A 17,752-nucleotide genomic window follows, 5' to 3' on the forward strand; every position below is an offset into this window, starting at 1 on the left:
AACCAAAAAAAGGCAGGAGTTTATTTCTGTAAGTTCCTTTAAATTTAAGAAATACTGACTGAAGTGAAAGCCAGGCTTAAATTCCATCTCTCAGCAATCTCTTCCTGTAGCAGGAAGGGATGACTAGCTTTGGACAAGGAAAGAAGGGGGTAGGGTTTAAAATGGTACCTGTCTGGTGTCCCTCACAAGTGGGACAGAACCTCCACACGTGACCCCAGTCAAAGGGAAGAGCGTTTATTTATCTCCTAGGACAGATTTTAGAAGCTCCTTTTTGGGTGGGGCTGCTCCTAAGCCCTTTAAAACTTTTCAGATCAGAATATAGATGTCCTTCTCCAGTGTTCTTAAGAGATGAGATCATGATCAAACAGGAGAGGAACACTGAGAGCAGCAGTAAGTGCCTCTAAAGCTGAAAAACAGGCTGGCAGAGGTGACGGCACTTACAAAGGGAGAACAGGCCTGCAAAGATCAATTGTTCCTCGGTTTGCAAACTTCCCTGCTCAGAAGCTGCTGGAAAACCATCAATAAGCATCCTGGGAGCTATGGCACTTTAAACTGTCAGAATCCACCCAATTATTTGGGCTCTGCAGAGGGCAGTGTGTCGCTGGAGGAAATGGAGGGTCAAGCTATTCTTATCCCTGACAATTTCACTTTGGCCTAAACCAGAGGACTGTCTTCTTCGTGGCCACGCAGCATGTGGGATCTTAGTTCCCTGACCAGGGATCGAACCCGGGCCCCCTGCAATGGGAGTGCGGAGTCTTAACCACTGGACCACCAGGGAAGTCCTAGGCTTCTTTTCTTGAAGACACCCAGTTCACCTCAACTTTAGGTCACCGCCCCTGAGATCTGTCAGAGGAGAGCTGCTTCTCAAAGAGACGTGGGAGAGGGAAACTCACAGGGGTCCTGAGGGAGCTGGGGACACGTGCACATCCTGCGCTGGGGTGAGGATGGGGGTGCTCACCTGACTGTGGAGCCGCTGCAGCTCTTCTAGGCTTTGCCTCAGTTTACCCCTCTCTCCCTCCATGAGTTCCCTTAGGGCTCTCGAATCCTCACTGGTCTGCCTTATCTGTTCTTCTAAGGAGTCATCATCAATTCTCCGGGAGCTCTGACAGCAAGAGAGAGAGAGCCGGCCAACCAGAGAGGTGGTGAGAGTGGAGGGGAGTGGAGAGATGGTTAGTGGGAGAGATGCAGAAGGGAGAGAGAAAGAGGAAAGGGGAGCAATGGGGAGGGGAGCAGAGAGATGGTTCGGTTTGGGGAAACACAAGATAGTGGGGGGATGAGGAGAGGGGGAGAGAGGAGAAAAAGAGAGGCAGAGGAGGGAAGAAATAGAGGGTTAGAGGAGAGAGATTCTCTTGCTCAATTTCAACGTGCAAACAACAACTAGACATTTATTTTGTTTCAGGTTTCGGGGAAGGGAAATTGTGTGGAGCCAACAGCACACCTCACTCTGACAGCTCCCTTTCCCACACTGACCGGGCCTCCACACTACAGTACGTTCCACAAATCAACACAGCATGTTCAGGTAAGGACAACCACCCTTTCACCTTACTTCACCTCATATGGGTAGAGAGATGCAACCATTCTGTAGGAGGAGGAAACCTGAAGAAAAACAACAACCCGAGAGCTGGGGTGGTGAATGGAGAGTAAGTCTGGCAGAAATCTGACATGACGCTGGAAGAAATGCCCGTGTGCCTGGGAAGCCTGTGGGAATGTTCCTCTCCTCCACAAGAGGAGCCACATCTGGAATTCTAAAAGGCCCTTGTTGTTGCTCATCCCAACTTTACTTTCCGTGCTCACTTCTAGCCTTCGAGCAGAGAAGCTTCAGATCTTTTAACTTTGCCTGTTCACAGCTAACTCCACCACCAGGACCAAGGGACTACAGAAAAGTAACTTGCAGTTTTTACCGGGATGCAAACTTCTACAGTCAAAGGCCTCCCAGGAAAGCCCTCACACTCGAGGTCCCTGTGGCCTGCACGTAACCGCATGGAGGGAGGCCTCCTCTGCATCCTGTGCCTGCAGGAAGGGACTCTAGAGTCTTCCATCCCCAGCATCGGGCCCTCTGCCTGCTCCCCAGTGTTCAGTGCTCTCAGACGAGGGCTCAGAAGAAATTCTTGCAGACGTTATAAGGTTCCAGTTCTAGGGTTAACCTCACCCTCTGCATTTGGTTTCAACCTCCCACCAGCCAGGTTCTGTGGAGCAAGGAGCTCTCAGCTTGGCCTCTTACCGTGGGCTCCATGCCATCCACAATGCTCTGTATCAGTCTCTTGAGCTCGCTGAGAGCAGTGCGCAAGCTGCCTGCTGGTACATCCTTGGCAGACGACGTTTCTGAAGACTCGTCCATTGAGGAGTCCGTGGAGACGGCCGAGTCGGCGCTGTCATTTCCTCGAAGGTGTGAGCAGAGATAGCGAACCTGGCAGTAGGCTTCCCAGAGCTGCAGTCTCAGCTGCCCCACAAAGAATTATTCCTGATTATGGATTCTAGAGAAGACTGCCACCAGCCATCTTATTCTAGTGTATGAATCCAAGATACTAGTTATAGGGAAAGTTTTTTTTTTTTTTTAATCACCTGTCCCAAGAAATACTGATACTTATTCTGGGCCCAGTACACCTATACAGAGTCCCAATTCTTATTTTCCCTGTCCTCAAGACCCTCCCATTTGCACATAAAGCACATCTTTATACAGTCTGTTACTTTGGTGGAAGTCAGTGCATGATTGGGGGAATGAGTGGTTATGAGTAGAATGAAAAGAAGCTAATTGGATGGATCACGAATGTTCTAAAACCCTGTCAATACAAGAGGTATGAGGCTGATATTAGCCAACAAGCATTTCCTAAGAGGCACTGCTTCGTGACAGCTCCAGCCAGCAGGCCTAGGGGCTTGCACAAGTGCAGACCACGGGCCCCTGCCAGGCTGAAACTAAACAGCAGGCACGGGGTGACAGGGATGGCCGACGGGCTCTCAAAGGCCAGGGTCTGCCCCAGGATCCCTGGGCAACCTCACGTGCCACAGCGGTGGCGATGCCAGCACCTGCTCTCTCTCCTGCTCCAGCTCCTCGGCCTCCATGCTCTGCTCTATTTCAGACAGGAGGGACGTGCTGGTGGCTGCAGAGCTCTGCAGACTCCTCTCCTCAGTGAGCTCCTCCACCTTCACCTGCAGCTGTCGGTAGGAGAGCCGTACCTCCTGGAGCTCCAGCTGGCTCTGATGCAGCTTTCAGAGAGACAGCAAACGGTGGTGAGGCGGGCTGAACCCAAACAGAAAAACTGACCCTGAACCCAGTCATGCTTTTAGATCCTGCTACCAGTTTACAGAAAAATACAGAGGAGGGAAGAACTGGCTAGACTATGTTAAGGGGATGCAGTCAGCAAAATCCAGACTTGGGAAATTCTATAGGACAAATAGCTCAGTTTCTTCAACAAATAAATTTCAAGAAAAAAAAAAGAAAGATAAAGGGGGAAACTATAGATTAAGAGACTTAAGAAACATATCAGCCAACTGCCACATGTGGGCATATTTTAATTTGTATCTTGATTCAAATGAAAAATGTGAAAAACAATGACATTTATAAGACAACTGAAAATTTGAACACTGACTAGATATTTGATGATATTAAAGGAAATATTGCTGAAGTTTCTAGCTGTACTAGTCCTGTGGTTATATTTTTTTATGTTCTTATTTAGAAGTATTCTTTATTTACAGATGAAATTATAAAAATTCTGGGATTTACTTCAAAATGAGAGGGGAGCAAATGGATGTAATGAAGATAGGGCGGGACTGGCCAGGAATGGACGGTTTGTAGAGCTGGACAATGGGTTACGTGGGATGTCACTGTCTTATTCTGTTTTTGAGTTCATCTGAAATTCTCCAGAATAAAATGTTCAACACGCAAACATACAGGCATACAAAGTAAGGCACCATTAGACTCTCACCAGAATGGCTAAAATAAATAATAGTAACAGAATAATAATATCAAGCTCTGATGAGGATGTAAAATAACTGGGACTCTCATTTCTGGTGGAAATGGAAGATGAACCACCACTGTGGAAAACTGTTCGGCAGTTTCTAATGAGTGAAATGCAGATCTGTTCTACTATTCTATGATCCAGCTGTTCTATCCTATGATCAAGCTGTTCCACTCTTAGGTGCAGACCCAGTAATAAATGACTGAAAATGCAGATGAAAGACAAACAGGATGTTCACAGCAGCATTATTCATAAAAGCCACAGATGGGAAACAATCTAAACACCAATAAAGATAGAATGGATATATTCACATGCTGGAATACTACACAGCAGTGAAAAAAAGAACATACTGCTTACTCTATGCCACAACATGGATGAATTTCTTAGACATGATGTTCAGCAAAAACCAGACACAAAACAATATATAATGTATGATTCTATTTATAAAAAGTTCCAAAACTTCATTGAGATGAAAGAGATGAAAGTCAGAATAGAAGTTTGCTTTTGAGGAAGTGTTAGCGTATTGACTGGGAGGGGGCAGGAGGAAGACTTGTGGGTGCTGATAATGGGCTATGTCTTGATGTGGATGGTGTTCACACAGGTATATATAAAACTTCAATGGGCTATCCACTTATGATCTGTATGCTTTACTATATGCATGTTGTACTTTAATGAAAAAATTAAGAGGAAAAGGGTTGTTTGGAAAGGAGCTAGGGGTGGGATCTGGAATAACATCTGGGCAGTAATACCAAGAGTTCCCAAACCCATGGGAAAAGCAGTCTCTCCCTACTTTGTGTCATACCTCATGGTTTACAGATAAGGCCCTAGGCCTGGGAGGGGCCTTACATAGCACTAGAAGCTCAGAGGAGGAGAGCGACACCAGTGGTAGAGAGGGGACAGCAACGCAGGCATCATGACCTACGGGCCAGGGCTCCTTCCCTCTCTTTCGTTGCCACTACTTCCCCCTTCTCTACATTCTCTGTGGCTCCTTCCCTGTGGAGTCCAAACAGGGCACTGCTACCTGGTGAGGTTGTTACTGCTGAATGTAAGGGGAGACCCTACTGTGGCTGCTAAATGCCACACTCTTACTAATACACTCCATCACTACACTTACATTTAGCACAACAGACCCGAATTGCAGAATCAATCTGTTTGCTAACTGCTATGCACATGTCCATGTACTACACGTGCACAGGAGCAATGTTTCCTACTCTTGTATTTGTGGACTGCCCACCCTCCTTTTAAAATATATTTTTGGGGGTGAGGATGGGAGAAGAACTTCTGGGGATTTAAATTTAATTATTTTATCCTTTTATAAAATGGCATTTCTGGGTCATCCCTGTTCATTAAAAAGAGTGAACACTGTATTGTCTTTTCCAGACTGTCATCCAGGTGGGCTTATGGCTCCTGCAGAGATGCAGAGACGAAGGGGCAGTGGGCAACTCAGAGCTCTGTGGTTCTCATGAATGGGGCAAGCTGCCTTGCAGAGCCCGCAGCCAATCATTTTGGTGCCCTGGGAGCCTCTCTTCTGCTGGTCCAGTATCAGAGAACATTTGCTAATGGCACCAGTGGTCTGGATGTGCCTTAACTAGGAAGAGGTTGGAGCCTGGCTGCTTGGAGAATGAAAAAGGAATTGGCAAGCCTGCTCTGCATGGTTCCAGTGGATCAGCAATACCTGCTGGTCCAGTGGGAACTCCTCCAGCCTTGGTTTTGAGGAAACTCAGAAAGAAGAAATTAGGCTTTGGTTTTTTTTTTTTAAGATATGCCTAGGAAGCATTTGGCACAATTACAAACGGCATTTACTAAATTGACAAAATGCTTTGCAATTATTTTCTAGACAACTCCACATACATCTCAGCAGGAGAAGTTCAGCACAGACAAGTACAAGTTCTTAGTCACTGGACAACATTAGTTCAATTACTCATGCACACTCAAAGGTGCTTAATTAATTATAACAGCAAAAGAACAAAGACCAGGACAGGTCTGCCCTCTCTGGTCAATAATTGATCCAAACTCAGAAAAACCAAACCAAAGCAAGGAAGAGTCTATTAAATATAAGAACCCTCTAACATAAGAAATATCACCCTTTATAAAACAAAGATGAAACCAAATGTATTTATATGTATGAACAAGGAAGACACCAAATGTCTTGTGACTGGAGAGTATACTAAGTTCAATACTCATGCCCTTAAAGCTGGCAGAAGTGGGGGCACTCTCCCCGTTTTACGCTGCAGGAACTGAGATGGTGTGATGCTAAGTGACTTCCCTAATGGTACACACCCAGAGTCAGGGCGAGGTCTAGACTCCAGTTCATTTGCTTCCTGGGTCCCTACAGTAAGCAGGGCCTGTATTCTCTGCTGATGAAAGCCACCCACTGAGTGGGACAAGGCCCCTGCACACAGTTATAAGATGCTCAGCTTCGTATGAAATAGGGCAGTTAAGTTGCCCTCAGAGGGACAAATCCTTTACTGGGTATTAAGAGTTCAGCAAAATGCCTGATTTTTAAATTTACTGGGTGCTCAATAAGTAATAATTTTTATCCCTGCTCAGCCTGAAAAAAAAAATCAGAGTTGGATTTGATCCGTGGTTTAAAAAATCTGTGTTTGACAGTAGAACCCCAGTTACACAGTAAACCAGATTAAAGGGGGCTACTCTGCCTGTGGCAGCCCTGTTGCCCTGCCTGCTCAGCCTTCTTCTCATCCCTTGTCTGAGGAAAAGGATTAAAATCATGGGATTAGGTACATTCCAAGGCCACTAGCTCTACATTTTACAAGTCTGATTTAGGACCATTCACCTACTCCCTGAGTGAGCTGAAATTTCTATTTCTGTATCAGTACAGGCCATTTCATCCATAGAACTAATTAGCAACACCTTAAGGAGATTTTTATATGAATAAAAGGAAAAAAATTACAAATAGTTCGGAAAGATGAGACTTCAGCCCATAAATGCAGATTTTCCAAATCAAGGTGGGAACTCCCTGACTTGATGTAGGCCCTGCACTAGTGATACGCTCTTACTCTTGAAGAAGCCCGATTGGAAGACAGCGAGTGTGCAGATGGTGAGGATGTGAACATGGTGTGACTGGGGACTCTGGCTGCTAGAGAACATACAGCCCACTGTGCCAGCCAGGCACTGCATGGTCCACACTGGTCCTGGCTCTTCCCCATCTCCAGGTCTCCCATTCTTGATATGAAATAAGGACTTTTCATTTGTGAATTCATGCTGAACTAGAAGTTTGTTTTAGGCAGGGCCATTTTCCCATTTTTCTGTACTTCTTTTCCTTCTCCTCTCCATACTCTACCTCAGCAACCCTCAGGAGAGTGCCTGATGGGGTAATAAATGCTGAAACACTGACTTCCAGAGGCAAGTGATACACTGGAAGCTATCATTGAGCACCAGGTAAAGCAGGTAGGAGGGTCCTCTTCTGGATTCTACCAAGGACTTACTGCACTTCTTAGGATAAAGGATTCATCTTTCTAAGCCTCAGTTTTAGAATATATGCAAAACCACTCTGTTCTCTGTAAAGCGGCATACAGATGTTCATGCTATTATCGTCGTCAACCTTAAAATATGAACAAACTCCTTTCCATTTTGAAAACTGCTGTGAGGCTTTAGCCAGCATCATTTTCTATTCAACATTTACTGAGGCCCCACTCATACAAAGTTCTCAGCTGAAGGTATAAAAGCATGGAGAGAGAAAAACTGTTAATTTGCCCTAAAAGAGGTTAATTACTCAGATGGCCATTTAACTGATGGTGTCAAGTGACCTCAGCCTAAGAGGTCTCCTTAGCCTAAGAGGTCTCCCCAACTGAGGGCTTTCCTCAACAGCCAACTGCTGAGCCCAGTGGGGCCTTCTGAGGCCTGGTCTTTGGGTGGGGACACACCTGGCACTTGAGTATACTTGGCTGACCACTTCCACACGAATGGCACCATTGCAATCTACTCCGCTCCCTGGCACACTCAGAGGACGCCCAAGGGGAAGCAGCGCATTCTTAGCCACTGGCCCCAGTGGTCCTAGGCTAGCACAGCAAAGCTTTCTCGGCAGCAGATGCTACACTCTATTTCTGGGGAGGCTGAGTGATTATCGTTTTGTTTAGGGGGTTGTTTCCTGTCAAGTGTGAGCTTTGGGATTCAGCTGAGGCCTGGTGGCAGTTCCCAAATAAGTACAAATATAGCCATGAAGCAATTTCCTTTAGGAAGAAAAAAGAGGCTAATTAGGCTCATAGAGGGGTCAGCCTGTGCCTTTGTTAACAACTGGCAGAATCAGGATATAAGTCTTGCTGTGTTCAGTGGGCAGCTTCTTGGTTTCTGTTCAGTGCCAGCCAACTGAATGCATCAGCCTGGGGAAGCAGCAGCAGAGAGCACTGTGAGCCAAGCACAGAGTCACAGGATCCCTCTGAAATCTCCGGCAGGTTTCACAAACCCCAGGAGGCAGAACAGCACTCCTGGTGTTCCAGTCATGTTAACAGCCCAGAAAGAACTCAGTGAAACTGCTCCTGGGGCCAGTGGCTCAGAACAAATTGGAAGGATGACCTGTGGTAGCAATGCGCTTGTTCTCGGCAGAGAAAGACCAGCCCAGTTAGCAGAGCCTGAGGAGAACCATAACCGGGCCCAAGGAGAGACCTCTCAGCTTTACCCACTCCTGACCCCGGTAGTGGCACTGGCCTCCCAGCCTTTCCCTTTGGCTGGGCAGCTAAGCACTCCTTTGACCTGACCCTGGTCCTACATGACTGCTTCTCTGCCCCAGTACCTGGAGGTCTTTGTCATGGCCCTGCCTCTCCAGGATCAGCACCCGGTCCTGTAGCTCCTCCACAGTCCCTTGGAGCAGGTCATTCTCCTCTAAGGTGGCACTGAGACGGTGCTCCAGCTCCCGTTTCCGATCCGACAGCATCTTGATCTGAAAGGGTGGAGAGCCACAAGGGTGGTGTGGAGTTACACCCGGGCTGATGAGTAGGGAGGGAGGGACCAGCCCCGAAACATGAAGGCAGGTGTCTCTCCAAGTGCTCTGCGCAGGGCCCTGGTGCCTCTACCTCTGAAGGAACAGCTGTGAACTCTTAAGCTGAGGAGAAAACCCCTCCCCTTTGGAAACCTGTCTGGGAAGGGGTAGGAGTTGAACTTTGGGGAAGCTGGAATGTGGGGTGCCAGGCAGAGGCAAGGAAGGTTAGTGCTCTCTGGAAATTCCACAGATAAGACAGAGGAGGGCCCCACCTTGCTGCCTATAACTTTTTTTTGGCCCTGCCGCACGGCATGTGGGATCTTAGTTCCCTGATCAGGGATCAAACCCGTGCCCCCTGCAGTGGAAGCACGGAGTCTTAACCACTGGACCACCAGGGAAGTCCCCTGCATACAACTTTACTTCAACCCCACAGTTTATGGGGAAGTGGAACCTAATCTGTGGGACCATTCTTCTTTCTCAAGTCCTGAGCACAAGAAAATGCCCAAGACAGTCTCTGGAGCTGCTGTATTCTCATATTCTATGTCTCTCCTTTGTCCTTCCCCCACTGCTGGCAGGTCTGGCTCTTGAGTCATGGTCCAGACCCCGGGTTAATGGGGGAGCCAGAAGGATACAGAAAACAGAGCAGTGCCTGCATCAGCCCGTGTCCTGGGAAGGAACATGACATACACACAAGTAAATAACTGATTTTACTTAAAGTATCTTTTGCTTGAGCAAGAAGTTTGTGAATAGAAGCAATTTTTCTCTTTTTATTAAACAGGTTGATATGTTTGTACACTGAGTATCTAGCTAGTCTCAAGAAAGATACAGACCTTCTTTTAGAAAGGTCTGTCTTGTCTCTTCCGTTTCAGTGAGAAAGCAGAGGAAAAGAGGAAAGAGATGCTGGGTAAGAAGCCGCCCAGCACTCCCCAAGGCCAGCGATGCTTCAGCCCAAGAACACTGCCCTGCTCAGGGGCTATGGGAAGCCTTCCCAAATCCCTTCAATTGCTAGTGGCCTTGGGAACTTTCGGAGTCCTGCAGGTCCCCCAGCTCCTCCCATTTATCAGTTTTCTGCTAGAATGATCTCTCAACCAGTTTCTTGTGAATATTCTCCTGTTGTGTTTAAGATGTTCTCTACACTCTCTAGTCTAGCATGACAACAATTCACTAAAAGGACCAACCTCAGACTGTTTCCAGGGGAGATTTGGAAATGAATGTCTAACTTGTCCCAAGTCCTCTGAAATCTTTACCTTCCCCCTGCTTTTTGGCTGTTCTCACTCTCTGAATTCTGTTCATAGGGCACAGATCTTCCCTGGCCACCCACCTATCAGATAGGATGCTGTCCTGGGGAAATGAAGTATGTGGCCTTTGTCCAGAGGGATCAGGTATCTGGCCAAACAAAGAAACACTGTCTCTCAAGTGTGCACCTGGGTAAGGGACCGAAAGGAGCAGGCCCTTTTGTGAATGGGTCCACTATTCCCCACACTGAAGCAGCGTTACCCACATGAAGGGAATTCTTACTCTAGTTGGTTTTCATTTAAATACCCTCTGACCTTTACATTTTCCTTCTCATGGATCACCTTTGTTTCCCAAGTTCCACTTAGTGAAGTCATGAGGTAAATATGGTTCTGATACACAGCCCCACCCCTTAAAAAAACTTAGCAATTCAGCTCTATGTGAAGTAACTTATTTGAAATAAACAATTTCATAGCTTGGCTTTTAAAAGTAGCAGTGTTATTGGATGAAGCAAGGAATTGGCATTAGGCAGCCAACTCCCTCACCCCATCCTACATACCCTGAAGCCTGGGACCAAATCTGGCCATAAATATTCCTGGGAAAGACCCTGTGTCATGAGGGTCTAGAAACAGTGAATTGGGGGCGGTGGGGAAAGGAAAACAGGCAACTCGATGGAGTCAGACTTCGGCAGAGGTGGTTGAACAGCACATCATGCACACAGACCGTCACAGACAGGCATGCCAAACCCACCAGCACAAACTACTTACTTCAAGAACCTGCTGCTCAATACCAGTAGGAATTCCAAGGGAAGGGAAGAAGGAAGGGAGAGCCAGGAGAAAAGAGAAGATATGGACAGACTTTAGGAAAAACATCTTCATGTCATTTATGAAGCAGGAGAGCAGCCATCTGGGCCTCTTGGGCCTGACCACGCTGGCTGGTTCCTTCAGGGGTGCACGATCATGTGGCGCTAGACCGTCCCTCAAAGTGTGACTCAGCCAAAGGGCTACTGTTCGGACACTTGGCTGAGGGGTCCTGGGAGCAGATTAGGTGGAAGCCTCCTCAGGAGACAGCCCCCATTTGGACTGGTGATAGGACCCCTCCCCTCTCCTCCCCACAACTGGATTCTCAAAGTATTGTCCCCTGAGTGCTACTTTTTTTCCCCCTCTGGCCCTCTCAGGCCATAGACCCTGCCTGCCCTCTCATATACTTTCAATAACATTACTTTCTTCCAAACACCACACACAGTGCTTTCCACATATTAACTCATCAGATCCTCACAACAACCCTATGAAGTAGACACTTCTATTACTCTCAGTTTATAAGTGAGAATAATAGGCCCTATTAAGATGGACTGAACTGGACCCAAATGGAATGGAGGAAGGGAGGATTCCCTTTCCAATCTTCTATTTAGGATTGGCATGGATGTTCTTTGAGGGATCAACATACTCAGTAAAAAGTAGGGCATTCATAATTTCAACACACTCAGCAGTAACTCTGAGCAACCTTGTTTTTCTAGACAACAGGCTACCTGGAGGAACATGGTCAAGTGTTCCTCATTTAGTTTCTCACAGATATGTCTCCCTAGAGATTTTAGATAGAGCAGGTTTTTGTTCAGAGGGCTCCTTGTCTAAAAGACCTGGCACGGCACCTCCAATAAGAAAAGCACTTCCATCCAAACACTGCTGCACGGGGAGGCTCACCTCAGCCTGAAGGCTTTCGAGTCGGATGATGTGCTGGTTGGTTGATGAGTTTTTCTCCCGAAAGTCTTCTCTGAGGGCATGGACTTGCATAGATAGCTGTCTCTCAACTTCTGATGCCTGCAAGCAGAAGAGACCATAGAGCTGATTTAGAGGTTGTACAAAAGAGGACTGGTTTGCCTTTCATTTCTCAAGCATCTCTTTGCAACTCTATTCTACAAGTACACGATGAGAAACTGGTCTCCCATCCCTGGTCCCTTTGTTCCCTCACACCCAAACAAGACTAACCCCTATCCCTACCTCCACCATGAATGACTCTGTCTAGGTCTAAGACCACTTTGCTGATCAGAGGAAACAGGCCTAGAAAATTGTAAGTTCTCAAATGTTAGTTATCATCATTATGATTCTGCACACAGCAGAAGCTCAGCAAACATCTAAATTGAGAGACATTCTCAGTATTTTACATGGAAGAATAAGACCAATATACCTAATACCTTAGAAATTCCTTTATTTCTCCCATGCATTTCCTTAGTGGGGCCCAGGCAAATCATCTCTGTCTGTATTTCTTACTTCCAGTCAACATGGGTACTATTTAAAATACCCGGTTCATGTCTGTTAAGATTTTTTCTGTTCATTCCTCAAGGAACTTTCGATTCTCTGGGGAGTGCTGGCTGAGGTGCTCGTTTCCCACCCTAATCCATTTATTCTCTAATGCTGAAACACAGCAAACACCAAATACCATTTGGTGTGTCAGCACCTTCTCTTGAATATGCAGGAGAGTACTTTGAAAGAATGCACCCTTGGAAAGATATGAACTCAGTCATCCTCCGGAGGGCCCAGCCAAGCCCCCACTGAGGAAAGCCCTGAACCCTGCCCTGTGGAGGAGAGCCACAGGACAGGTTAAGTAACTGCCTCAGTGCTTTTCTGAGGCCAAATAGGGTCAGTAAGCTTTATGCGTTCTCAGGAAAGATCACGGTGTGCAGAAATGGTTGGGAAAGGCTTTCAGAGGAGGTGGGATGGTAATAATGTTGAAATGGTAGGCTAGCTGTTCAATGAGGCTCTTACAGTAATGGTTATAGGTTCAACAGTTCCTTTTATCTTCAAGTGCTGTATAACCAATTGTCCATCTTTTTTTGGTTCCATAGATTCAACAAACGTGCCCCCTGCCCCAGACTACAGCGCCACAAGAATCAACCTATACTGCTAGTTTTTAAACAATTACAAAACATACAACAAAAGAAAATTAAACCATCTCTTTTTCTTCCTTATTCTAAATTTAATTTTAGACACTACCAGCTTGTTTCTTAATCACTTAGAAACACATTAGTCATCCTTGCCTAAAAATAAAATTAGTATTATTTACTGAGTAGTTCACTATGTGCAAAAACTGTGCTAAATGCTTTACCTCAATTGTCACAACCAAAGTAGGGCCTGTCACCCTCAATTTACTTCCAAGGCAACAGGCTCAGGGAAGTGAGGGAACCTGCCCCACATTTTAGTGAATGACAGCATCAGAATGGTAAACTTTGGGCTGTCTTACTCCGAAATTAGGACTGCAATACTGCCTTCTTACACAGTATCTTGAAATAGTTTTTCCTATTTCTATCACTCACTATTGAAACTAACTTCACGAGTCCAATTTAGAAAGGCTTGTTTTCTTTTTCTTCTTCTTCTTCTTTTAATACTAAGCAATTTTATTTGACTCTTGAAATTTCTTCAAATAGAATTTAGGGCCCATAAGGAAAATTTCCTCTTATAAATGCTGCAGTTCGATTGCCTATACTGAATTCAGTTGACTATCAGGGTTTCAAATATGTTCAGATTACAAAGCACTGGGTAATTCAGGCAGCTGACCTCATTCTGAGCATCACTGCCTTGACATGAATCATGAGACAACCACAGAGATGCACTGAGGGCTACAAATCTAGCCCAGGTGGTATCAGAAATGCTCCTGTAGACAGTCTCCTCTCAAAGTGATCTTCCTAGAAATAAAATTTGTCTCTTCCCTCCAGGAAGCATGACACCAAAGTCTCAGCTCCTAACCACTATGTTATAATGTTTCCTTTAATTGTCTGACTCCTCAGATGTGTCCAAGGATATACTGTTCACAAAGACTTCTAACCTACAGCTCTCATATGAATCTCCAACAGCCCTAAGAAGCAGGAATTGATGGCCTCATTTTGCAGACAAGGAGGTGGAGGCTGAAAGGAGTGGCACTGCCCTGGTCTTCAGCCTCCCGGTTCTGTGCTCTCCCACCACACCATGGCCACCTCCAGTCAGGTGGCCAGTCATTTGTCTGTGATGGTGATGGAGGGGAACGGATCAATCAGACATATAAGTACCATCTGTAAGGAGCTAATGCACCTTCCAAAGTATATTATTTTCTTCTTTTTCAGAGATGGAAACTGGCTCAGATACTTAGACCTGACTACCAGAATGAATATTAGCTATTTCTGCACATAAATTAAATAATAATCTCTGAAGTTTGACATAACTCTAATGTTCTAAATGCTTTCTGAACAAAGTATCAGAAAGGTTACAAAGCCAATTTTAGTTCCATAGTGGATTTCAGAGCTTCTTTGAAGTTCTTCAAGTAGGAGAGTAAGCCAGAATAACAGTGGTCTTTCTGAAGAGATCTGCCCTGCTCCTGAGAGGAGGGATGTATGATGAAAGGAAAAACAAGTTAAGGGTCAGATGGTCAGGGTTAAGAGTTCCTGTCCTACCATAGATATGGGTATGAGTTATATGAGTCATTTAACCTCTTGGAGTCTCACTTTCCCAATTTATAGACATATTCGTCCTTTACACTGTAACACAAAAAAGGCAGGTTTGAAGGTATGCCCATTTCCCTATTTGTAATTCAGGACTTTGTGGGATTGAGTCTAATCACTGAAGTGTAGGGAAATAAAGAAAGGAAAGAAATATCACATTGCTACAAGTTTAGGGCAACTAGGATCAGTTGTTTGCTTTTTAAAAAAACTCAAGTACTGAGAACACCATGTGTATATTATAAGGAGCTGTCATACGCATAAGTCCACTGAGAACAGCCTGTTTGGTGACTTGGCCAACATCATGAAGGTCAAGCTAAAAAATACAGGGAAATACAGAAATATTCGGCAGCCATACCTTTCAGTTCTGTTCTCCTGGTGGCCTTGCAAAGATAAGCTATTTAATATCCAGGAGCCATACCTCTCTTGGAGATAAAAAACTTTCTCCTTCTAAGTTTAGGGCAGCTAGCCATGGCCCTGGGACCTTTTTTGGTGGTCGTGGGGTTATATTAGGATAATTCATTTTGAAAGCAGAAAATGACAGGCATGGGACTTACAGTTTACTTCTCAAAATGATGAGTTTTGACTACTGTACCTGATTAAGCAGCCAGTAACAGCTGTGGCAAAACTGTGGCAGAGAATGACATCTATAATCATAGGTGAATATAAGAAAAGATGGTATGCTTTTAGCTCAGATATTCTTTTATTCTTAAACTCTTAAATTTTTTTAATAATAAGAGTAACAGGTGACTTCCCTGGTGGTCCAGTGGCTAAGACTTCACGCTGCCAGTGCAGGGGGCCTGGGTTCGATCCCTGGTCGGGGAACTAGATCCCACATGCATGCCACAACTAAAGAGTTTGCATGCCGCAACTAAGAGCCCAGTCCGCAACTAAGAAGAAGTCCACATGCTGCAACTAAGACGCGGCGCAGCCTAAATAAATAAATATTAGAAAAAAAAAAGAGCAACAAATGTTTAGAGAAAAAAAATTAAGACGAACTGAAGGACTGAAATGAAAGTTTAAGTCCCCACTTATTCCTAATTAGTAGTACCACTCTCCAGTGATATATCTAATATCATCCATATTAGAGATACTTCTTGTGAGTCTTTGTAGAAATTTTCTATTCATATCTATCTATCTATCTAAAACATTACTAAAATTTTGGCTTTAAAAATACATATAGTGTTTTAACATCTTTCTATGTCAATATGTAAATCTACCTTATTCTTTTTAACAGTTGTCTGGCATTTAGTTATATGAATATACCATAATTTATTTAACTAGTCCTTGCTTATGAGCATTTATAGAGTATTTCAATTCTTTGCTATTATAAACAGTGCTTTCAAAAAATATCCTTGCTAATCAATCTTTGTACTTGTAGGAGAATACCCTATAAGTGAATAAATTCCTATAAGTGGAATTACTAGATAAAAGGAATGCATATTCATTTTTATAGGAACTGCCAAACTGTCCTCCAAAAATGTTGGATCAATTTACTGTACCCCTACTGACAGAGTGCAAATATGCCTGCTTCCTAATACCTTGCCACCACTGGGTATTATGAAATGTTTTAATCTTTAGATACTTATTTCTAATGTTCTCAAAAACATCTCTTTTACTTTCATTGCATAAAGATTGAATAAAGAAAACAAGACATTCAAGAAATAACTCTAGTTCTGTTAAAGAATGCTGAAAAGTTTAACACATACATTTCTTGAACTATCTGAAATGAACTACTTTTATAATCTGAGTGCTCAGGTAATTATTTATTATTTAATTAATCCTCAAATTGGCAAAAAAAACTGACAGTGTGTTCCTTCTGCCCGATATGCTTGATTTGGTCAGGTACCATCTAGGCCAGATTACTTTCTCTCCACTGAGCAGAGCTGTTCCATGATTACTTTTCCAATTGACATGATTAGCAATATAAGAATATTTCACTAAACTGTAACATTTTAAATTTGTTTAAACTGGCCAAAGTAGAACTGTTAACTATATACTTTTTTAAACTTCTTTTTAATTTTTATTTTTGGCTGCTTTGGGTCTTCATTGCTGTGTGTGGGCTTTCTCCAGTTGCAGCAAGCGAGGGCTACTCTTTCTTGTGGTGCGCGGGCTTCTCATTGCGTTGGCTTCTCTTGCTACAGAGCACGGGCTCTAGGTGCGTGGGCTTCAGTAGTTGCAGCATGTGGGCTCATTAGTTGCAGCACACGGGCTCAGTAGATGCGGGAGCACGTGGGCTTCAGTAGTTGTGGTGCATAAGCTTATTTGCTACGTGGCATGTGGGATCTTCCCGGAGCAGGGATCGAACCTGTGTCCCCTGCATTGGCAGGCAGATTCTTAACCACTGCGCCACCAGAGGAGTACCAACTATATACTTTCTTGTTAAATGGAGGCAAGGAAGTTGCATTAGTTACACATGAGCATCCATTTAACTTATTTGTGAAAAGAAAAAAAATGAGCCAATTAACTTAGAAATTATAGTAGGAGAGATCTACCATTTTATTTTTATTTTTTAATTGAAGTATGATTGATTTACAGTATGTGTTATTCAGTTGTATAGCAAAGAGATTCAGTTATACACACACACACACACACACACGCTTTTTCAGATTCTTTTCCACTACAGGTTATTACAAGATATTGAATATAGTTTCCTGTGCTATGCAGTAAGTCCTTGTTTATTTTATATATAATAGAGATTATATATAATAGAGATTAATATAATCTATTAATCCCATAAGTTTGTTTTCTATGTCTGTGAATTTGTTTCTATTTTTGTAAATAAGTTCATTTGTATTATTTCTTTAGATTGCACATATAAGTGATATCATATAGTATTTGTTTTCCTCTGACTTCACTTAGTAAGATAATCTCTAGGTCCATCCATGTTGCTGCAAATGACAATATTCCATTCATTTTTATGGTTGAGTAATATTCCATTTATTTGTGTGTGTGTGTGTGTGTGTGTGTGTGTTTGTGTATTGCACACCTTCTTTATCCATTCAGCTGTTGATGGACATTTAGGGTTGCTTCTATGACTTGGCTATTGTAAATAGTGCTGCTTTGAACACTGGGGTGCATGTATCTTTTTGAATTAGAGTTTTCATCTTTTCCGAATATAAGTCCAGGAGTGGGATTGCTGGATCATATGATAACTCTATT

The 17,752-nt window shown here is 44.1% G+C and overlaps 1 protein-coding gene across 6 annotated transcripts in view; it reads right to left on the minus strand.

Moving 5' to 3' along the window:
• LOC137203796 (BICD family-like cargo adapter 1) overlaps positions 1-17,752 on the minus strand; it is a 95,463-nt gene that overhangs the window by 15,230 nt on the left and 62,481 nt on the right. For 2 of the 6 annotated variants that reach the window (XR_010933296.1, XM_067700605.1), the window contains exons 3-7: positions 11,814-11,942; positions 8,707-8,853; positions 3,025-3,204; positions 2,222-2,440; positions 959-1,102 (exon numbers count right to left, since the gene is read on the minus strand). Coding sequence is in view for 5 of the 6 variants with exons in the window: in XM_067700605.1 (XP_067556706.1) it covers positions 959-1,102; positions 2,222-2,440; positions 3,025-3,204; positions 8,707-8,853; positions 11,814-11,942 (819 nt within the window). In the remaining variant the exon portion in view is untranslated. The remainder of the gene's footprint in view (positions 1-958; positions 1,103-2,221; positions 2,441-3,024; positions 3,205-8,706; positions 8,854-11,813; positions 11,943-17,752) is intronic. The other 4 variants (XM_067700608.1, XM_067700607.1, XM_067700606.1 and 1 more) reach the window with 3 other exon arrangements.

This window comes from Pseudorca crassidens, chromosome 12 (genome assembly GCF_039906515.1).
Source record: "Pseudorca crassidens isolate mPseCra1 chromosome 12, mPseCra1.hap1, whole genome shotgun sequence".
NCBI lineage: Eukaryota > Metazoa > Chordata > Mammalia > Artiodactyla > Delphinidae > Pseudorca > Pseudorca crassidens.